This window comes from Rattus rattus, chromosome 12 (genome assembly GCF_011064425.1).
Source record: "Rattus rattus isolate New Zealand chromosome 12, Rrattus_CSIRO_v1, whole genome shotgun sequence".
Classification (NCBI taxonomy): domain Eukaryota; kingdom Metazoa; phylum Chordata; class Mammalia; order Rodentia; family Muridae; genus Rattus; species Rattus rattus.
In genome coordinates, this window is record NC_046165.1 from 50,997,296 (window position 1) to 51,021,116 (window position 23,821).

Consider the following 23,821-nt stretch of genomic DNA (forward strand, 5'->3'; position numbering starts at 1 on the left):
TATCCTGTGTAGCCAACCGACAGAGTTCACCCCATTTTCTTATCAACCTGCAACACTGGGCCCCAGAGGAGAACTAGTTGGAAGCAAACTCAAAACCGGAAAATCCAGGCAGCCCAGAGGGGCAACAAGTCCCAGCTCAGCCAGGCGCGCCCTCCACAAAGCCTGGCTGGATTCCCACTGAGTGTGAGCGGGGTGGGGGGAATTAGAGAGGGTCTGGCGTGGAGCCAGGCCCCGCCCCGCGCATGGCCCCTCCCACAGAACACGCCCCTCCGGGCCCCGCCCCGCGCCCGCGCCCCAGCTGCGAGGCCGGAAACCGCGCTGCACCGAGCCGCTGCTGCTGTCGCGCAGTTCGCTCCTCTGCTGCAGAGTCGTGCTCTGAGCTCGGCCGACGAGGCTGCACCCGCAGCCGGGATCCTGCCACCCGCGACCCCAGCCTTCGCCGCCGCCGCCGCCTAGGGCGCCCCAGGCCGCACCATGGTGAAGGTGACGTTCAACTCGGCGCTGGCCCAGAAGGAGGCCAAGAAGGACGAGCCCAAGAGCAGCGAGGAGGCGCTCATCGCCCCTCCGGATGCCGTGGCGGTGGATTGCAAGGTCCTGGCTCGGGTCGTGGGCGGGGTCCCCGCGGCGGGGACGGGTGTCCGGACGGTCCTCCGCTCCCGGGTACTGTGGTGTGTGTGTGCAGCGGGCGGGGCGGGGTCCTGGCCCTGGCGACCCCCGAGGGGACAGTTGCACAGGTGTACGAGCTCCCGCGGCTTTGCACTTGGCTCGGTCGCCTGGGAACCTGCAGCGACAGGCACTGCCACTACCGAGTTTGGCACTTTTCTTCCAGTATAAATACTGTGCCTAAAATGGCTGACATCATAACAAGCCTAAACCTCTGTTGTTTCCTACTTTCGTTTCTAGGCTGAACAGCACTTGGACTAAGTCCAGCAACTGTAAGCATCTTAATTTTTTTAAAAGCCCCTTTCTTTTACAAACTCCCTTGCCTACAAAAGGCCTTCGGTGTTGGCAGGTGAACACCTTGGGGTCTGGAGAAAGAAGACAACAGTATACTGGGAGTAGTTTCTGGCTGGTGATTTTATTATTGTAACAGATATTCCAGGTGAAAGTAATTGCTATTGTGGCTGTTCCCTTGTAACCTAACAGTTGACTTTTAAATGTTACCAGCTTCTTTGTGGGGACTTCTGGATTAAGTGAAACTGGAACCTGAACGTAGGAATTTGCTCCCATTCCCACGAAATTCACCCTCATTTTACCACATTCCCCGTTAACACTGAGTGAAGCTGTTACTGGATTCAGTTTTTAAAAGTGACTTACAGTAATATTCTTTTAAATATAAATAAAATTGTTTCCTAAGTTTTCCTTCTGCCTCGTCTTTAGGCTGCTGACATTTGATACCTATAGATATTAACAGAGGGTGCTGCTTCATTTTTTCACGAACACTTCTTAATACCTATTGTCACTTGGGTAATTTTAGTTTTGACTTAAAATCAGTCGTTTGTGTCCGTGGTACAAGTAGTAAGGGGTGTTTTAGCTTTTTTTTTTTTTAATTTTTTTAATGATCTACTGAAAATTACTGTTAAGAAACAGGCCACTATTGCTTTATAAATTTTTTGAGAATATAATAGCAATCTGGGCTGTTTGTACATGTTTTCTGGAAATGTTCCAGCTAAAAGCAAACATCAGGTTGATTTTTAAATGACTGTTTTCCCTTGAGATAAGAAGAGTGAACTGATCTCCTAAAAGAATTAAAGGTTCTGGTTTTAGTATTGTTTTCCTGAACCTAGTACAAACACTGGTGATCCTGAAAAAGTATTTAGCATTCACAGGTGAAAATTGTCGTAGCGAATTATCGCTCGGATCTCTTTGTCAGATGCACATTTTAATCTAGAGTAGACCTGTAGTCAGGTACCCAGTCATAACTCCATGTCGGCATTCTTGTCTGTGGAGACTGCTGAGTCCCATCAAGCTCAGATAGGCCTTGAACTCTGACCTGCCTTCATTTTCTTCCCAAGTACTGGGATTACAGGTGTGCGTAACTATGACCAGCTTCAAATATACATTCTCTATGGTGTTTATTAGGTACATGATCTTTGCATTCTAAAACTATAACTCCTCCCACTCCAAGAAAGTATCAATGATGTCATTTCTCTGTTGTTTTTTTTTTATTCCACTGTTGTAAAGGTTTGAAACTCTTAGACAAACATCAGAATTCACTTTGCCAAGAAGCTTTGAATCAGTCTTGCCATTTATGAAGTAGTGGTCTTACTTTCAAGCTCTTAGGATTTCTCATGTGCTCACAATAATTTTTATTTCAAAGTAACTGTTTATAACTGTATACTTTGCTTTTATTTCTTAATTTATCTGATTTCTCTATCCAAAGGAAAAGAAGTGAGGGCTTATGTTCTATAGCCACACTGAAGTCACAGCCAAATTGATTAATACCAAAAAAATAAATAAAAATAAAAAGCAAAACAAAAACCCTCAAACTAATTCTTTTTCCAGCTCTAAGCTGGAAGTCTCTTCTCAGTGGGGAACAATATCTCTACAATGGGAGTAGGAAGAATAAAGGAAAAGCCTGCTTACTGAGTGAGGGAACTGATCTCATCCCAGGGTTGCGGAGTGATTACATAATGTTCTGGTGCTCCTTTGGGCTGTACTGTGTGGTAACCACCTTGTCTGACCGCCTGGGCTGGGAACAGAATTAACCTTAATGTGTTTTGCCTGGGGCATTTCCTTTGGTCCCCAGGACCAAGCTGGTTGAAAACTTAGAAAGAAAGCATTTTAACACTTTTACACAGTAGCCATGGACCAGTTTTTACAGAATGTGCTTGAGGATTACTGTAAGATTTCTGCTCTGTCTTGTCAGTGGCTTATGTAACATACACACTCGTACGTTTACACTGCTGTGTTCTACTGTCCCCTGCCCTGCGTGAGAACCTTCTGAAAGCAGTTCCGCTGCTCCCCTGACAGATTCAGACTGGTCTGCGTTAGCTCTGCGTCCCAGCAGCTGTCACTTGGATCACATTGTTCCAGCTAGCTTGCATTACTTTTTTCTTCCACATTTTTCCGTCAACAGTCTTGATGTCTTCTCAGACCCATCCCGATTGACACACAGCATTTAGAGGGACAGACACAGCAAAGAACCATAGTATCAGTATCTGTGTGACAAAGGTCAGTTTGAAGTGATAAGGATATACTATGGGACAGGCAGCAGCCCTTGATTTTTGTGTTCAGAGCTTTGAACCTTGGGAAAGTATATTTGCAGATAGAAAGAAAATACTGTTACTGCATCAGAGCCCCAAGTATGTCTAATGTAACTGCTTGACTTTTTTTTTTTTTTTAGCTTAAATTCTTTTTTGTGGGGGAGGGAGGGGGGGAAGATTCAAGGATCAAACCAGATGGTCTGCAAGGACTCTTTCAGTTTTAAAATTGTATGAAGATGCATGGATTCTATAAATTACAGTTTTACAATAATTAAAATCGTTGTTTGGGGTTTGGAGACAAGGCCTCTCATAGCCCAGGCTGGACTTGAACTTGCCACGGAGCTGCTGATGACCTTGAACTCCAGATCCTCTGGTCTTCACTTCCTGAGTGCTAATATTATACTCACATACCACCACACCCTGCTAACAATTCAATTGTTTTAATTGGGGTTGGGGGAGAGACAAGTCCTCTTCTCCTCACCAAGACAATTTCCTCTCTTCCTTTCCATGTTTAATTTGTTATATTCCTCCCTTGAGCCCTACAAGGAGTCAGTGGCCAAGAAGAAGGAATCAAGTGGAGGGGAGGATTATGTAATCAGCTCTGCTTACCTCACGGAGGAGCAGGGAATAAGCCACAGCCGGTGCTGCAGTACCGGCTCCTGACGCTCTTCCTTCTGCCTGTTCCTTAGACAGCCGTGCGAGCTGTTGGTGAGACACCGCAGAGCAGTGGAGACAGGCAGCATGGGTGACAAACACATTCTGGATGGTCACAAAATGGCTGGGTTATGCTTTCTGCCTTTTCGCTATTTTCGTGGACAGGACTCATCGGTTTGATAATCTGGGTTTCAGTCTGTAATGGTGTTTCCTGGTGTTTTTGTGGCTTTAGGGGGTAGAGGAAGGACATAAAATGCATGACTAGTCATTCAGTGAGACATGTTGGTCTCTACGGGGGGCCTGGGAGCTTGGCTCTTTTTAATCCGTGTGTAGCTCATTACCTATTAACATGATTTATGTTTGTAGACACTGACTATAAACGTTTATTATAGAATAGACTTGGCTGTCCGAGAATTCAGTGTGGACCAGGCTGGCCTGGAAAGTGAAGTGATCCTCTTGCCTTCTGCCTCTTAGAGCTGGGATAAGCGTGTGCCACTATGCCTGGCTCGAGCCAGTAAAACTTCCACATTCATTAGATCTTGACCTCTCTGAGGATGTGGATGTCTCAAGTGAGGGTTTTATTCTGGGAGACAGATAGGTGCTTCTGTGTATCTCTTATGAGACACTCGGTTTTCTGAGGGTGGGTAACATTGCATATTGTCATTGTCATTGGTTGGAGGACAAGTTAGCTGCCAGGATGATAGTCCCCAGCTGGCCAAGGCCAAATATTGTCCTTGGCATACTCATAAACCTCTAAGAACTTAAGAAATTCAACTCCACCACCCAAGAGTCTTATGTGAATAGCTATATATAGTTTTAAATCAGAAACACTAAAACTCAGCTATGATATAGGTATATTTAATGCATTCAGTAATCAACTTACCAAGTGTTTATTATATGTTGCAAAAGCATGACCTGTATGTCAGTGCCCAGAGAAGAATGTTTGAAACAGTCATCTGAGACATTTCAGTGTCATCAAACCATAACCCAAATATCTGAAGTGACTTCAAAAGCTCCATTCTTTCTCGGGAATGAGATTCTTTCTGAATTCATGTTTTGACTAAAGCCTCTTAGATCTCTTTTGTATGATATCGTGTTAGTAAAGAACATCTGGACAAAGAAATGGGTCAAAGTAAAGGTGCTCTCTTTTAACTAGCAAGAGTTCCACTTTTGTGGTCCTGGGAATTGAACCTAGGCCTTGTGCACACTTGAAGAGGGTTTTACACCTTGCCCTGAGCTATTTCTCCAGCCCTAAATATGTCATGTAATTAGAGCTTGGAGACTGGAGGAGGAGTTAAGGACTTTCCCACCAAAGGATTCAGGCCATAGCTGCTACCTGTTAAGATAAGGGATTTCACACTCCTGACTATCTTAGAGGAAGGAACACTGGGCTGTACTTGTGGTCAGCTCAGTCTGTGTGTAAAGCTAGGTACCCCAGGCACCTATTCTACCAGGAGCTTCACAGCCAGCCTTTTGCATGATAGGGAGCTGAGTTCAAGGTTTAGGACTGCACTGCAGAAGTGACCCTAAGGACATCATTCGAAAACTTTCCAAAACTAGTCCCATACTTGCCATGTTAACTTTAACAATTACAAAAAAAAGATTTTTTTTTTTTTAGAAGAGTCCTCTCCCCTTAATGGTGGTTTTTCACTTTCTTCTGTATTTAGGATCTACATTCTCACAAACTTTAAGCTTATGCTACTAGTTGAATGGGAAAAAAAACATTTTTAAGAATTGCTGAATTTTAGTCTTTACATTGAGTTGAAGGGGGCGGGGAAGCTATGAAGTGTTTCAGTAGTCGTCCCATTTTAGGACAAATTGGATTGATAATATAATTTTTATTCCCAAACAGGAAAATTTAAATTGAATTATAGAAATGAAAAAATGATTAGTGCGAGAATGAATCTCCTAACTTTGGACTTAACTGTTTTATTGTCTAATGCTGACAGGTTTTCCTGAAGTGATTCATGACTTGGTGCTAATATGAATATGACTAAAGGCAGGTTAATATTGAAATAACATTTATAGCTTGGTTTATTAATACTCGCAATCTTAAGTACCAAATTTGGTCAAGAAGCTGGCGCCGTGCACGGCATCAGAACCTCTTTCACTTTTTGAGATAGGGATTGATTGATTTGTTTGTTTGTTTGTTTGTTTGTTTGTTTGTTTGGACTTTATTGCCCAGGCTAGTGTAGGACTGTAGTTATCCTCCTGCCTCAGACTGGAAAGTGCTGATATCACAGGTGTGAGCAGGTGTTCCTAGCTGGAAATTTACTTCTTTTAAAATTTGAAATAGTTGCACAAACAGTTTTGTTTATACAATGTGTATTCAGTAAAGTAGTTGGACTCTGTATCTTAAGGAACAAGCTTTGTTAGATTTTTAATATTTAAAATTTTAAGTTTCTTGGGATATGTTTGTTTGTTTATTTCTGAGACAAGGTCATACTATGGCCCTGGCTGCTCTAGAGCTGCTGTATAGACCAAGCTGGCCTCAGAACTCAGCAGTCCATGAGTGTGAAGACTGCAGATACATGTTATCACTCCTGTTTCTGAGTCTTGAACTCTTAGTGTCAGATTGTTTTTAGAAATTAAGCTTGTTTTTCATAGTGAGTATAAAGTGTACATCTTAATTTTTTTCTTAAATATGACTGCAATACTTAATTTAAATGTTTTTGAGACAGGGTCTCACCCTGTAACCTAGGCTGACCTGGGACTGTGTAACTCCACTGGCCCGGAGCTCACCACAGTCTCCTGCCTTCGACTTCAAGCTTTTGAGCCATTGTACCTGGTTAAAATTAGTTACTGTAAAAAGCAAATAGCCAGTTTAATTTCCTTTTCTCTTTCACCCTCTCCCTTTGTTTTCTGAGACAGAGACTTGCTTTGTAACCCAGGCTAGCTTGAAATTTACTATGTAGACCAGATGGCCTCAAACCCTTGGCAATCCTCCTGCCTGGGGTCTCTAAGTCCTAGGATGAACACGTGTGCCACCATGCCTAGCCGGAGAGGCAGCTCTCATTGTTACTGAAATCGCTGAGATCGCTGTAGCATCTGGAGATCCCTGTTGGAAGAGGGACGGCAACTTCGAGGGACAGTCTGCTTAGGCCTCTCTTACTCATTTAGTATTTGTTTTTGCTTTTTGGCTGGTATATAAAGGACCCAGTCCCATCGGTTTTAGTCAGCAGAGGGCGAGCCAGGTTAAACAGCCTGGCAAACTACTCCTCTTATGCCCAGGTATGTGAATCGATGAAGCTGGAGTTTTTGCACATTTAATCAAGTTAGACTCTCTTTGATTTTTCATTTAAAAGAAATCAGGTCCACTCTTTGTACCGTGGTGCAGGTAATATTATTTCTTGGTCACAGAGCCCACACAGTAAGCCCACACTCTACCACTGAGCTACTCCATGTGATACCCTGTAATACAGCAGTTTTAAAGGCAAATCAGGATTTTTCCCTAAGTTCATATAGTAATTAGCTTGAAACACTAATGGCTTGATGTGAACCACCACTTTATAATCTCCTTCCGTGTGGAAAGCAAGCTGGCAAAGTCTGACTCCTGCGTTCAGGTGTGACGTCACGCTTGGTTTTCCATAGCACAGGAACCAGGAATGATAGCTCCATTTTCTAATGATTAGGAGAAAGAGTAAAAAAGTGGTAGTCTTCCTCTTTATCCAGTGCCCTCAGTTAAGGGGAAGTGATAACAGTTTGCACATCAATACAGTTAGTGACAGAAACTTGAACCTTGCCTTGACCTCTCAAGTTGACCATACCACCTCTGGTCTCCACATCTGTTTCCATCAGCAGCACAGTGAATAGAGGCCTCAGAAGCCACGCCCCTCACCCCTGCCACTTATTCCTGCTTTGGACTATTGTCTGTGATACTGCTCTGTATGCCCCACCTCACATCAGTTGTAGATCAGTATTGACACTTTTGTTCTTCTGGAGTCCTTCGACATAAAAACGCCAGGATTTTAAAACGTGTGTTTCTCCACTACACATTAGGTCCCATTAGAATTAATTTAGTTTTAAGATGTAAATAGTCTGTAATATCTTAGTAGAACACACTCTTAGAGGCTGTGGTGCAGTTATACACAGAAAAATGTATGCTCCTGAGTGACAGATCATTTTACACGTAAGTACCTGAACTAACATCCCAGTCAATGTGGAAAGAATTTTGCCACCAACTGGGAAATTATTTATTTTCCTTTACAATATGCCCTTTCTCCTTAGAGACAGTCATGATTCTAGTGCAAGTGTCTCTTCTCTCCCTAGAGACATATTCCAATGTCAGGGCCCTTAAATTAATCAGAAGCAATTATGTTCACTCCGAGTCTCTTATTACAGCGTGGCCACTCGGCCGCTCTGCTCTGTGGCTTTGCTGAGCAGAGTGAGCTGCCATCTGTGTGCGTGAACACCGCTCGGCTTCACGTGATCTGAGCTCCACATTTCTCTGAATCAGGGCTTTGGGCCCACAGCATCTTAAGTAAAAGTTAAAAAAATTGTTCATAAATCCAAGGAACTTTTGCATTCTGCAGATTTCATACAAAAAGATATTTACTGTATTAGAAAGAAGGCAGACTACTTACACTCCTAACACAAGCAGCTGTTCTGTGAGTCACGAACATTTCCAGACAACTAGGACAGTTTAAAAGTAAGGCTCCCAGAGTCGTGCAGTGTTTAATGAACAGTTTGACAGAAGTCAGCTGGAGTCTGCACGGCCATGCTGTTGGTTAAGATGTCATGAGTTCAGCTTGTGGAGACTGCGCTGCCCCGACAGAGAATGACAGTGAGAACAGCGTCCTAGCCCTGTTAGGGAAGTAATAGGACTGTGGGTCCCTGACAGGGACCTCTGCACCACACTTGGGTGACAACTTCCAGAAATACTTGCTTAGACTGCTGCTTCATGTTGTCTTGAAAAGTTTATTTTTAATTCTTGTGCTGTTTTACCTCTACTTCTTGGTAGTGTCCTTAGGAAAGACAGGTATAGTTATAATGGACACGTGTGCTTTTTCACTATACACACAATCTGTCCTCATTGTATGCATAGTAACTTTTTGCTGAATTGATAGCCACTGCCTTTACTGCACTTGACAAAGGCTGTTTACACAGAGTAATGTATATACTTGCACTGTACTTTCTTGTAGAAAACCTCTTTCTTTTGTCTAGATTTGATCACCGTTTCTTGGAGCTGAAGGGAGAAGGGAATGTGACTTAATTTTCTGTGTAATTTTTGGTTGTTCGTCTTCTGACAGGAGTCCATTTTCCTTTCTGTATCTTCAGGCTCACCAGAGAATCAGTTAGTCCTTCTGGGTCGTGTTTGCTTTTGTGCATTTCATCTGCTTTAGAAAAAAAGTCTGTGATTAGCGATTTGTAAAGTCTCAAATATCTGAGTGCGCTGGTCCCACCTCCATTTTTCCTTCTTTCCCTCCCTCCCTCTTCTTTTCAAGGCAGTGTCTGTAGCTGAGGCTGGCCTAGAATGACGTAGCCAGGGTTGCCCTCCATTCACACTGCTATCCTGTCTCCACTTCCTGAGCACTGGGAGTGCAGGCGTGCACATCGCCAGCCAATCCTTCCATCCCGTCGGTGTCAGGTTCCACCTCAGCGGCAGCTCCTGGGTGCCGTGCCTCTGCTCCTGCTCTGCTGCTGTTCTGGAATCTAGTTCTTCCTGCACTGTCTTCTTGCTCCATTTTGTTCTCCGTCTGCAGAAGTTTGGGGCTTTTCTCCCCATGCTGTGAGGTTCTCCCCTCTGTGAGACTTTGTTGACAGACTCTGCTGTCGATGGTGTCTGTTCCATGGGGTCGCAGCTTCATTTGCTTTGCCTTCACCGTTCCCTCATGGAGTTTTCAGAAGATAAACATTAGCTGAAAATCAATATTTGGACTTTCAACTCCACCTTCACTGTAGCTTTTGAAAGTTTAATTAGAATATTCCCTTTGCACTAACTATAGGCCTAATGATAATTAATAATGGATAATAATGGAAACTGTCTGGATTATTGGCACTAATTTAAGACCTGACAAGATGACCTAGAAAAATGCGCCACCATCCTCTAATCTCCTCTCCAAAGAGCCAAGACCGCCACCGTCTGAGTGTCTGCTGGACACTGCTCACTACCAGTTTGGGATTTTGCTTTGGGCCTTTGTGCTCTGAGGTTTGCTTTTCAGTGACTACTTTTAATTTTTCTTTTTCTTTCTTTTCTGTTTTGTCAGTGTCTTGCAGTGTGGCCCTGGTTTGACTTGACTAGATTGCTGTGTAGACCAGGCTGGCCCTGAACTCGAAGCAATCCTTCTGCCTCTGCTCCCTGGGTACTAATAATTACAGGTGCTTAAGTGTTTGTTTATACCTTGGCTTTTCAAGCTTTACCTTAAAATATGCATGTTGGTAACCTGATATTCTCCATTACAGGTTTGCCTCGAGTATATGATTTCAGTACTTTTTCATAAACACTATTCCATATAATTTGATGAAACATCCTATGAATCCGACAGCATCTTTAAAAATGTCAACTCTGCTTTCACAAGAAGATTCTATCTCTCCATCAGGAGCCAGAAGCATGGGAGAAAAAGGAGCGAATCAGTCAGTGTTGGCTCCTAAAGAGTTCGAAAACTCTCAGGTTTTAGGGAGACAGTTGTTAGGAGTAACCATCGGATTCCGGTGGGAGGGCAAACCCTGCTTTTGCCAGATGTTTTGTTCCTTGTAGAGAGTGGACCTGTTAACAGCAGGTAAAACTTGTATGTAATACTGCTTACAAAGCACTTGCCAGCCATGTCTCCTTGCTTTATAACAGCATCAGGAACTGGAACCTCCACCAACCTGTGCTTCATAAGCGGTCCTTGGTAAAGCTCTAGAAAGCATAGAGTGCATGAGCATTCAGAAAATGGTGGTCATCTCAAAGAAGGAGATCTTAAACTGCAGAAAAGGAATCGATTTTTAAGTTACTCATAAATTAATATTTCATAGTATTTTACTTTGCATCATATACTCTGCCTTTCCCTAATGATACAAAATTGACTGATAGGCTCCATCACTAAATGCATTTATTTTATAGCCGCACTCAGTTTTTTTTTTCTTTTAATTCTGACCTGATTATTTAACCTAGGCATGCGTTCCTTTTGGAAGATGCTAGCAGTTTGGTTCAGATTTTGCAGATTTCTCAAAATGTTACGCGGTAGCTTAGATTGCTATTTTCTTCCTGTGTTGCTGCTTATATATATAGTGTAGAATCTGTTAACGAAGAAAATGGGAGGGCAGGGCAGTGTCGTTGGCATCAGCATTGCCACTCAGAGCTCCTTTCTTTCATCGCCCCTGTTCTAAATATAGACTAATTCGATAACTCCCGATTCAACATGCTACTTGTACTTCCTAATTTCAGCTCAGTACTAATTAACTTGGCGAGGCCACTGTGAACTGTGGCACTTAATGCCGAGAGCAGCTTTCTGCTCCTCTCAGTGCATGCCCAGTTCTGGGAACCTGCTTCCTGTTTATGTGTCAAAGGTAATATCCCTACGTGGGCCTTGTTAGTCATTGAGACAATAACAGTCCTGTTTATAAAGGAAATTGGGAAGCAAACTTTATATACTGGTCAGGATGAAGAAGAAAGAAGGCAGACATGTTTGCTGTCCTGAACAGACTGTCCAAGGTTCGGTTCCACCCACCTGAGAACTTAATGCTTTGATGGTGGGAAGATCATGAGACCTGTTTGTTTGTTTATGTTCCTGTACTGAGAAAAGTAGCTTATTGTTGAAGCCAGGTGAGCAGAGCATCTCTCCTTCAACTAAGACCCAGAACTCTGTAGGCCTGGTGCTCAGACCATAATCTTAAGTACCTAATACCAAGAGAGAAAAATAGTGTACTTCAAATTCCCTTTTTTCATATTTAAGGCTACTTTTACTCTTTATCTTAGAAAATAGTTTAGATTAGTCTGGGAAAAAGAGTTACTGTACTCAGTAAAAGTTTTGTGAGCGTAGGAGTTAAAAATGTATACAGTAAATACCTTACAATGTACTGCTTACTGGAGACAGTGCCCAGGGGACTGACCATGAAGAGTCTTGTGATGACAACCTGTAAAGGAAAAGCAAACCCTTTGGGGGGCTGTAGAACTCTCGGGGCAGTGCAGTGTGGAGTAAGCGAGAGAAGTTGCAGGGGACCCCTGAGCACAACAGCCAAGCTCTCCAGTGCAGAGCCATTTAACCCACCTCTATTTCCTGGCTTGAAAATAATTTCTTTTGTTTTCCTTTGCATACAAGGAAATGCCAATTTTTTTTTTCCTTTTAAGCAGAGCAAACATAGATTAATCACAGAAAAGTGAGGAAAGACTTTGCAAGACCTTGGCAGGACTCCAAGGGAGGACTATCCCCAGAATCTTCTCCAAGGGACAGCCTTTGGATTGTTTCATAACCCGTCAATATTTACCTATATTAGTCCAACATAATTAAAAATATATGTTTCCAAGTAATCTATTTCTGATGGTTCACTAGTGCATGCTATTTTGAATTAACTATATTTTTTATTTTTTCCTTTGTTCTTATTTTTATACCTAGTATTTTTTATACCATGTTTTCCCCATCCCCAAACTGTCTCTGTTAAGAACTCATTCACTCATTCATTCGTTCATTCATTCATTCAGGGTCTGCTGTGCTCCAGCCTTTAACCCACTGTGTAGCTGAGGATGACCCTGAACTCTGCTCCCCTGGTTCTCCATCCTCAGGGCTAAGCGCACAGGGGTGCAGCTGTAGCTGGTTTTCTGTAGGTGGTGCTGAAGACCATAGCCTGGGGCTTCACCTCTGCTGGCCAAGCACTCTACGCTGGCACAGCCCTGGACCTGTAGTTTTTGTACTTGACGTAATTTTCTCTTTAGTGACGTGGCTTCTAAGACACCACTGTTGCGTTTGCTGTGAGACTCAAATCACTACATTTGACAGACTTTAGAAGACACCTCTTAAGAAGCTCCTTGTGCTCCATTTATTATATAATTTATCATGTAAATAAGGCTTAATAGAAGCAGCAGAGGATGCGAAGGATTTGTGGCTTTGAATAATAAATGTTTTAAACCTTAGGTCTTACTTGAGCTACCTTAATGACTGAAGCCCATTTATTGAAGCCTCTTAGGGAACTGACTGAGGTGATCTAATTTATAACTAATGGAAGTAAGATGCAGTTAGACTTCATTTTGCTTAAGGTACAGTTAAGTAGTCTTGTCTTACTGTCTGGTAAGTTACCAGAACATGTCGTACCTGAGAAAGATATTCCGCTGCACCACGTCTGTGTTTCAGACTGAACCGGAGTCAGTCATCGTCGTGTGTCCTCGAAGTACTTACTCCGCACACTGAGTCCCCAGCATTCTGTTTTTATTTTTATTTTTTATTTTTGTCTTAAACTGTCTAGGCTGCCTGCTAACTGCACCCTTCCTGCTTTGGACCACCAGCCAGACCCTGAAAGCCACTTCTTTATCTATTGAGGACGGGAGTAGGCCAGGGCGTGCTTTTAATAAACTGGGCTAAAATCTTGACTTTGAGGAAGATTAAGATGATAATTGTGTGGGGCCTGCGGGAGTTCTGAGCACCATTAAGGCGCAGCAGTTACAGCACAGTGCAGGGGAGGAGGCAACTGTGTGCCCTCGGTTAAATCAGGCCAAGGGAAGTCACATACCTTTCTGTTTTTAACGCCAACCTAGAGTTTATTAAGTTTATTTAAGCACTAGGAGGAGCACACACGAAATACAGGACCACTGATGTTTCATAATATGGATGTGATAGATGGGAATCTGCTTATCAGTTAATAGATATTTGGGTTGGTTTTAGTTTGGAACAAATTTGAATAATGACACTGAATAATTATTCCTTTTCTCTTTTTCTTTTTGCTGTTTTGAAGCAGGTTCTCAAGTAACCTAGGCATTCTTTAAAAACACTTTATGTAGGAGGGGTCGCTTTGAACTTATTTCATATTTTTAAATATTTATTGAATTTATACGGATGTGTATGTGCCTGAGGAGGCACGTGTGCCACATATGGATCCTAAGGTCCAGAGAGTTGTTAGATCCCCAGGAACTGAGGGTTCTGAGCTACCTGACGTGCGTGCTGGGAACAGCCTGGGCTCCCTGGCAGGAGCCGCGAGGCTCTCTGGCCAACCTTGGTAGTTCTTTTGCTTCTGCTGCCCAGGTGTGAGACTATGGGCTTAGGCTATCCAGTCCAAGGGCAGGTGAGATTTAATAGTTGATCTGTAGTAGAATAGTTTGACTTTGTTAGGTTTTCTACAGTTTTCTTTTTCGCACCCTGTGCCTTTTGACAGCTGTTTACTGGCTGGGATGTCAAGCTCTGCATCGAGTAGAAAGAGACTTAACTTTAGTGAGCATTTTGTCCACCTGACTGGAAAGGCTGTGCTGTGTGCTTTAGTAAACCAGCAGGTACAAGGTTTGCTCTAGAGCTCTACGTTCTTAACGCTTTTTTTTAAATTATTATTTTTAATTTTTGACATGGTCGTCCTGGCTGACCTGGAACACACCTCAGTCTAGGTTGGCCTTGAATTTGTGGCAGTTCCTGCCTCAGCCACCGCAGGGGCTCGATTAACAACCTTTATCTTGAGTGCATGTGCTTTGCTGTGACTCAGCTCGTAATGGGGCCATCATATCTGTCAGACCTGTGTGTGTTCGTAAACTGCTGCTGGTAAGAAGCATGATTTGTTCACATTTGACCTTCTTAAAGGACCTTGCCCAGCAAGTTCCATGGAACTGGCCTTAACAGATGCCGGGTTAAGTGCAGTCCCTCCCTGCCTTCGCCGGACAGCCAGCTTGTCACACATCCAAGATGATTATGTTGCCCCCTCCCTTACCTTCCTGGCTGCCAATACAACTTTTGTGAATCATGAAAATGTAAACAGCCAAGTCTTTTTCTTCATTTGGTCGTCAAGTGTCTGCGTGCTAACCAAGCCCCAAGTGTGGGTTAGAGTTTCTAGGAATGCAGAACGAACACGAATAAACAGGAACTGTCTAGCCTAGTAGCAAGAGATAAGATCCCTACATGAACTTCTAATGCAAGAAAGCTAGTGACTAATAGCAATGTGAAGGAAAGAGGTCAGACCTTGAAGACGGCAGCTTTAGGAGGCTCCAGTGGTTTGTCGACTCGGGTCTGTAATTTATTCCTTTCTTTCCGAGCCATGTTTCAGGTGTGGAGTAACTGGCTGCCCTTTGAATAAGTGTTCTAAAGCTAAGTTCTTTAATAGTTCTGTTGGCCCAGAAAATGACTTTTTAAAATAACTTAAGAATTCAGCGCCATACCAAAGCCCTCTGTGGCCTGCTCTAGTTCTATCCCTAGGCTCCCTCCCACCATACCAAATACGATGCCGTGCCATGTCTCCCTGGCAACGTGCTGCGTTCTGCCTTCACGGTTTTGTTCAGTCTTCACCTTTTATATCATTCCCTGGAATACTGTCCTCTGCCTGGCAGTGTGTGTTTGTCCTGCGTCCTTCCACGCCACCGTCTTCTCTCCCATCTTGTCTCTCACTCTTCTGGGTCTTTCCTGTCAGAGCCCACATTTACGTTGTTTGTGTTTCGTTAGATAGGAAAGGGGCTTTACATGAAAGGTAAGGCTGGCCCAGAGCTTCCCGTGTAGTCTAGGCTGACCCCTATTCACGGTAGTCACTGACCACAGTCCCCCCACTTCACCCCAAGTGCTGTGATTATAGGTCTGCACAACCTGCTTGGCTCTTTTTGTATAGTTATTCTCCGCAGCGGTCCAGCCTCTTCTTTTCCTCAGCAGAGTCTGTATTCCTGGCGCCCAGGGCAATGGTTTATACACATTAGACCTGTGTAATTCATTCTCAAAATCATTGTTTGTTGCTTCTGATGATAAATCAGAAGTCAGAAAGCCTGAGAACTCACTGTCCACTTAACAGCGAGGCTGCATATTCTTTCTCAGCGTCTACCCATGGTCCGTAGCCCCTCGCTGATCTGCTCACAGGAGGGAGCCTGGCAGGTAGGGCTGGGTAAGGCACACTCGGCTGTCTGAACAGCTGGTACCAAATGCAGAGAGCAACTGTTTGCATCTGTCATCCCATCCCCCAGCCTCGTCCCCACTCTGAGAGCAGTTATGCTAGGACACTTTCTGTCTCCTGTGATGTTTTTGTCAGGCAAGCTTAAGCAGACCTGCGTGTGCATTATTGTTTAGGTCTGTAAGCGCTTTCCACACATGGGATTCCTAGAACTTCTCACTCACAGGACATCTGATGAGTTCTTCCCCATTCACTCCCATTCCACATTACATTTTAGGAGACTCACTGATCTAAACATCCACATACCATGACCGATGAGAGCTACCTCAAACGCAGTCCTTGCCGCATCATTCGGTCTGAACCTCACGTCGAATACTATTTATTATTCTGCATGATTGTGTGTTTACAATAAAGCTTCCAACCCTGTGAACGCAGTGGCATATGCCAGTAATCGTAGCAGGTGGGAGGCAGAGGCAGGAAGATTACTACGAGTTGGAGGTCAGCCTAAGCTACGTGGTGTGAGAATCTCTGCCTAAAAATCAATGGGATGCGTCTCTAACGTTGTTCTCGTTGGCTACAATACTTGGAATTGGACGTTGCCCATCAGGACTCAGATATGATCTCTTATCTTAGAAAGGAAAATGTAGAACTGTAGCTGCCATTCCTAAGTGACTCATCCCTTAGCCATAGCTGCTCCCTGGGCTGATGCACTGTCTCACCCTGATTTCCCTCATCACTCATCAGCCTTTCTGTCCGATGACTTGTGTCCTGTAACGTCCACAGTCCATACTGGGTTTCAGTTTTAGTTCTTAAAAATAAAATGAAAGCCATTATCACACCAAGATTCGGATAGGGTGGAATTACGGAATTAATTGTAGAGACCTACCTTTGTCCTGATTTTTAGATTCTGTTTGTTCAAAGAATTTTAGTGTCCTATCTTTTGTTAGTCTTGTATTAGTTTTCCCCCTAGATTGTTAAGGAATGGTTTTATATCTGGAATGAAATAGATAAACTATTTGTAAAGATTAAACCATTTTATAAGTGATGCAATTTGGAAATATCCTGGATGTGTAAAACAGCCTTTCAAAACTGTGGGACAAGGCCGTGGTGTTCCCTTTTCTGAATTTCAGATGTTAGAATGTGGTGCCAAAAGTTGTGTACGGAAAATAAAAATTGTGGTTTTTTATTAGTGTTCAAGACACTGTTAGTGGATGGAATATTGAGAGGGGGTGGGAGGGGGAGAGGACTTATGCCTAGACGTCTCTCTGGGACCCAGTGTCCACCCCTGGCTGAGGAGGCATGGGGTGAGTCTCGGTGCCCCGTTCCTCATTCCATGGTTAGTTTTGATCAGAGACTTTGGTTTTCATCTTCATTAATAACCCCAAGCCTTCTATTATCCTGCTTACTAAGTGGCTGTTCTGTTCACATTCTAGGACCCGGATGACGTGGTCCCAGTTGGCCAGAGAAGAGCGTGGTGTTGGTGCATGTGCTTTGGACTGGCCTTCATGCTCGCTGGCGTCATCCTGGGAGGAGCGTACCTCTACAAGTATTTTGCACTTCAGGTAAGTAGGAGAATGTATTTGAATTTTTTTACTACATTTATTTACTTACTCATAGGGGAGGGGACATGGCCAGAGGATAGTTTGGGGAGCCAGTTTTCTCCTGTTACTGCATGGTTCCTGGAGGTTGGATTCAGAGTGTTAGCTTTAGTAGCTAGTACCTTTACCCACTGAGCAGTCTTGCCAGCTCTGCAGGAATTATGATGTCCCTTGTGGCCTGATCTTTCTTTCCTTTTCCCTGTGAATTAGAATGCCCCCATCATGCTCTAAGCTTGCACTTTCTGTCGATGGCAAATGTCAGTGTTTGGACATGGATGGCTTTTTAAAGGGGACGTTCATTTTCCACCATAGTTAATAGTAAAGAGATGTCATGAATTGCCACTTGTATGATGATACAAGCTGCAGTGCTGACAGACCCGTCCCTGGACAGCCGGTTCAGGCTACCCGACAGCCCTTGTTGTTGCTGTCTCTAGGAGTTGGGTGGCTTGCAGAGATGGCGATGTCACTCTGAAGGCTGCCCGAGGCTCGGTGTTTATAGTGTTCTCAGTGCGCTAAGACACCGATTCCACGTAATTATAATTTAAGATACCACCCCCCCAACCCACCTTTATGATTGAATGTTCCCAAGTAGAGAAAAATGCTTCAAAATGAGATTTTAAAACTAATTTTGAAGTCCAGAGTTTATGTGACCTCCATGCTTGCTTTTAGTTCTAGGCAAGATAAATGCATACTGAGAAACATTTCTGAGCTAATAGAATGAGAGTGGGCTTTGAGAGGCCCCGCTGCCTTGCCTCAAGTGCTCAGTGTGAGCCACTACCACTCCTGTCTACATCTCTCTAAATGCAGTGTTTTCTTTTATAAGAAGCATAAGATACAGAAAAATAATTTGTGGGCTGGAGAAATGGCTCAGCGGTTAAGAGCTGGCTGTTCTTTCAAAGGACTCGGGTCTGATTCCCAGCACCCACATGGCAGCTCACAACTGTAACTCCAGTTCCAGGTGATCTGACACAGTCATACGTGCAGCCAGAACACACGTTTCTTCAGATTGTCTTAACACTAGATAAATTTCATATTTTGTTCTTATCTACCACAACGAGTAAAGAGGAAATCAGCTGCTTTCCTCCTTCTCGAAAGCCTTTTTTAAAGAAACAGCTTCAGAACCTGATAAAGAGTGTGCTAGCCCTGTAATTAAACTGTCTGACTTGTCATCTGAAAAGTCAGAGTTTGTAAGCAAAGTACTATTTAGGTGGGGGTGGCAGTTTAAGTAAGACTTACATTTAAAAACCTGTCTCCTGCGGGATTGCTGAAAAACAGTGTTTTCAACTCTAGCCAGATGATGTGTACTACTGTGGACTAAAGTACATCAAAGATGACGTCATCTTGAGTGAGCCTTCTGCAGATGCCCCAGCTGCTCGATACCAGACAATTGAAGAGAACATTAAGATCTTTGAGGAAGACGCAGTTGAATTCATCAGTGTGCCTGTACCAGAGTTTGCGGACAGCGATCCTGCCAACATTGTGCATGACTTTAACAAGGTTAGCTGATGTCCAGGGTTGTGAAAAGAACACAGGTTCTCCAGGTTTTACACTTTTATCTCAGTAGTTGCTAAATTCTTCAGTTTAGGGCTTAGCTTTTACTTAAGAGAGAGGAGGGAGGAGAGTTGGAAACTCCAAGCGTGCAGCTCACTGGGGAGGCTGAGACTGGAGGATCACAAGTTTGAGGCCAGCCTGGTCTATGTAGTCAAGTATTGTCTCAAATGAGATAAACAAAAATAGATGCAGGTTCCTCTCTCCCTGTGAGGCCCAGCCTTCTCACACCTCGCTGCCTGAGGCTTGCCTGCTGATCCCACCAAGTTCTTGATTTGTTGAAATTCAAGTGATTTATAAGTTCTAAAGCCAGCCCACCTTGCAGGTAAAATTCTTAGACACCTAGTTGCTGTGTATCTCAGGTCCACTGACCTATCCGAGACATGTCCTTCTTTCCAGAAACTCACTGCTTATTTGGACCTCAACCTGGACAAGTGCTACGTGATTCCTCTGAACACCTCCATTGTTATGCCACCCAGAAACCTGTTGGAGCTTCTTATTAACATCAAGGTATCAAGTGTTTGCTATTTCTGATTAATAGTGTTGGTACTGTGTCTTGAAAAGTTAACATTCATGGAGCTCACCCTTCTGCAGTGTATGTAGCCAAGGGATTTACAAAAAAAAAAAAAAAAAAGTGCTGAACCTTGTATGTTATTTCTTTTTATTTGTAATGCTTTAAATTTTATAAATAACATTTTTAAAAAACATTCAAAATTGGGCTGGAGAGATGTTTCAGCAGTAAAAGTGCTTGCCATGCAAGCTGACATTGTGTGCTCAGTCCAGAAAACCCACAGTGGAAGGAGAGAACCAAGTCCAGAAAGTTGTCCTCTGACATCCATGCTCAGGCCTACACATACTGTACACATGGACACACTACACACACAGACACTACACATGCACATACACTATACACATGTTACATATGCACACACACTACACACAGACACTATACATGCACATACCCTATACACATGTTACATATGCACACACACACACACTACACACAGATACTACACATGCACATACACTATACACATGTTACATATGCGCACACACACAGACACTATACATGCACATACACTGTACACATGTTACATATGCACACACACTAAACACCAGACACTACACATGCACATACACTATACACATGTTACATATGCACACACACTAAACACCAGACACTACACATGCACATACACTATACACATGTTACATATGCACACACACTACACACAGATACTACACATGCACATACACTATACACATGTTACATATGCGCGCACACACACAGACACTATACATGCACATACACTGTACACATGTTACATATGCACACACACTACACACAGACACTATACATGCACACACACTACATACACATACTACTCACATACATAGTAAATAATAAATAAAATAGAAAAATTTTAAATATGAAAGTTTTTATGCCATCCAGATCTTTCCTAAAGCACCAGAAAACAACTGTTAACTGGCTTCTTCTGATGCCTCTGAGTTGGGCATGGCTATCTTGAAGCAAAGCTGTATGTATCGCTGGGCACAGCGATCCATGCCTTATAGTCCTCCCTGGGAGGCTGAGGCAGAACAGCCAGCCAAGTTTGGGAATTCAAGGCCAGCTTGAGCAACAAAGCAAGATTGCAATTCAAAAACCAAGACTGTATTTATAAAAACAGTTGAATATCCATAAACCCTGTTTTAAAACTGTCACCTAAGAATTTTGTCTGCCTTTGATTTGCTCAGTGCACATTTGGAAAGCCCATGTCACATTTTTCACCCGCAGGCCGGGACCTACTTGCCTCAGTCATACCTCATCCACGAGCACATGGTGATCACCGACCGCATCGAAAATGTGGACCACCTGGGCTTCTTCATTTACCGACTGTGTCACGACAAGGAGACCTACAAACTGCAGCGCAGGGAAACCATCAGAGGTAAGGGAGTCAGATAATCGCTCTGAGGCTTGGTGAGAAATTAAAGGGAGGCTGTATCACTTGGTTAGTGTTTCCGGGATTTAGAATCATCGCCATCCCAAGCCACCCTTTTCAGATAGAAACGATCAGTCAGCATGGAATGCCATTGCTTGAGATGTCTGCCCTTCCCTTTCACGTAGAAAAGCTCAGACTTTCAGGGATCTCAGTTCTCATAGGTCCATTCACCCTGCGGACCATGCTGAGGCTGGTCATAGCCAGGAGACTTAGGAAGGAGTCCAGTAGTGCTGCTGTCGCTAAGTCTTGTCTCCCCCTGAACAGTGAGAGTAGCAGCGTGTGCCCATTATGAATGCAAAGCAAAGTGTGTGTGCTGGTCCACAGCGTCCAGTGCCATCTGCCACGCTGCAGCCTGCTCCTGTGGGATTGCGTCACCCAGGAGACGTGCTCTCCTGCTCCTTTCCAGTACTCGTAATGACATTGTTCTCACCTCAGGCCGATGAGTCATGTGAAACCTACCCTTGATTTCTGACATTTAAGTTACTCTTGGGCTTATAATTTTCTAAAACCAGTTGGATAGAATGGAGTTTGTCTCTCCTGGTATGCAGTTCTGCAAGCACATGTGGGCATGTGACACCACCATACAGAACTAGAATGTTCCCAAGCTTTGAGCACATGTGGGCATGTGATGCCACCATTCAGAACTAGAATGTTCCCAAGCTTTGAGCACATGTGGGCATGTGATGCCACCATTCAGAACTAGAATGTTCCCAAGCTTTGAGCACATGTGGGCATGTGATGCCACCATACAGAACTAGAATGTTCCCAAGCTTTGAGCACATGCGGGCATGTGATGCCACCATTCAGAACTAGAATGTTCCCAAGCTTTGAGCACATGTGGGCATGTGATGCCACCATACAGAACTAGAATGTTCCCAAGCTTTGAGCTCATATATCTGTGTCAGGATAGGAACTCAAACAAAGCAGGAACCTGGAGGCAGGAGCAGGTGCAGGGACCATGAAGGGCCACTGCTTACTGTCCTCATGGCTTCCTCAGCCTGCTTTCTTATAGAACCCAGGACCACCCGCCCAGAGGCAGTCCCACCTACAATAGACTGGGCCCTCCCACACAGATCACTGATTAAGATGCCCTACAGCTGAGTCTTATGAAGGAAGGCCTTTGAATTAAGGTTCCTTCCTTCCTTACAGATGATTCCAGCTTGTGTGTCAAGTTGACACAAGACTAGGCAGCACATCTGTAAGCCATTTGTTCCCCGTTGCTAGGATATATAAAAAGGCCCAGTGGAGAACAAATTTAAAATGTGGAAATTATGGGGTGGATATAGAGTAGTGACATGCTTCTTTATGTCTAAAGAGTTAACTGAGAGGGTTAATGTATTTGTTACTAAACAACTAAAAACAAAACTCTTTTTCTTTCCAAACAGGTATTCAGAAGCGTGAAGCCAGTAACTGTTTCACCATTCGGCATTTTGAGAACAAATTTGCTGTGGAAACTTTAATTTGTTCTTGAGACGTCAAGAAAAAAAGTGAGGAGAAATTCAATGCCACAGTATACCCTGCCCCTTTGTATTTTGTGCAGTGATTGTTTTTAAAATCTTCTTTTCATGTAAGTAGCAAACAGGGCTTCACTGTCTCTTCATCTCAATAATTCAATTAAAAACCATTATCTTAAAAAAAGAAAACAAAACCTTCCTTTTTTCTAAGTGTGGTGTTTTTGGTATTTGAGTTAGCAGATGTATGGGTTCCTAGATAAGATTTGCTTTTCCATAGAGTTTACATACTAGGAAGAATATAACTGTCTAGACATCACTAATCTGGACTTTTGTGTTACTTCTGCACTTCCATGAGGGAAGGGTACCTAAAGAATAGTCCTTTGCATCGCTAAGAGGACCGCGGTGACTTGCCTGTAGATGCCGATAGCCCTGCTGCCTAGCCTGTTAGCATTTGCGGTCACCTTCTCATTGTTGCGTTAACTACTTTAGAGGATTTCAGCCTTGATGTTTTAATATCCTAGGCCTCTGCTGTAATAAGATTTTAGACAACTGTTTGGAATTTAAGAAACAACTCATGTTACTGATTTGTACAGCCCATATCTGTGCAATGGAATATAAATATCACAAAGCCATGTGATGAGACTGTGCGTCGTTTTTCCCACGAGATAAAAACCAAAGAAATGATTTGGTTCTCCATATTTTAAGGTAATCCACGTGCATAAAGAATGAAACTATTTTATAAAGTCTAGTTCTCTACATGCAGTTATAAAAATCAGCTTTTTAAAAAAATAAAACAAGCCATTAATTACTAAATCAGATTCCTTGTGGATGCTGTTCCAGTGACACCAAGGGAGAGCTTGACTGACACTGCCTGATAGGAAGTGCGTCTTGTCAAGTGCGGATCTAAGCGGTTGTTCTCAGTCCGGTGTGTTTTGTTCTCAGACACGATCTCACTGTGCTGATGAGATAGTGATCTCCAGACATCGCCTCTAGTAGTAGGAGACCGACATGCACCACAGCACCTGGCAAGTCAGAGATGGGAGTGTTGTGGTTATTTCAGACTTAGAGACTGGGTCTTCATCTAGAAGCTAAGCTGACTTGGAACTCACCTAATCAGGCCAGTCTCAAACTCATGATGATTCTCCTGCCTCAGTTTCCAAGGGTGTTAAGATCACTAGCATAGCCACCACACCCAGCTCATATCTCTGAGGTTGCTTCTTACCTGAAAGGATTCAGGATCCTCTACATGTAAAACACCCAGTGGGGCTAGAGCGATGATGGCTCAGAAGTTAAGAGTGCTTACTGCTGTTCTGGAGGACCCAAGTTCAGTTCCCAGCACCCACTTTGGGCGGCTCACAACTGCCTGTAAATGCAGCTCC

At 43.5% G+C, this 23,821-nt stretch overlaps 1 protein-coding gene across 1 annotated transcript; it reads left to right on the top strand.

Annotated features, from left to right (window-relative positions):
- Positions 1 to 294: 294 nt before the first annotated feature.
- Positions 295 to 23,255, top strand: Itm2b (integral membrane protein 2B). The gene is made up of 6 exons (XM_032917341.1): positions 295 to 591; positions 17,276 to 17,404; positions 18,731 to 18,937; positions 19,388 to 19,498; positions 20,784 to 20,934; positions 22,374 to 23,255. The coding sequence occupies exons 1-6, from the start codon at positions 475 to 477 to the stop codon at positions 22,457 to 22,459; spliced, it is 801 nt and encodes a 266-aa protein (XP_032773232.1). The 5' UTR covers positions 295 to 474; the 3' UTR covers positions 22,460 to 23,255.
- Positions 23,256 to 23,821: the final 566 nt, after the last annotated feature.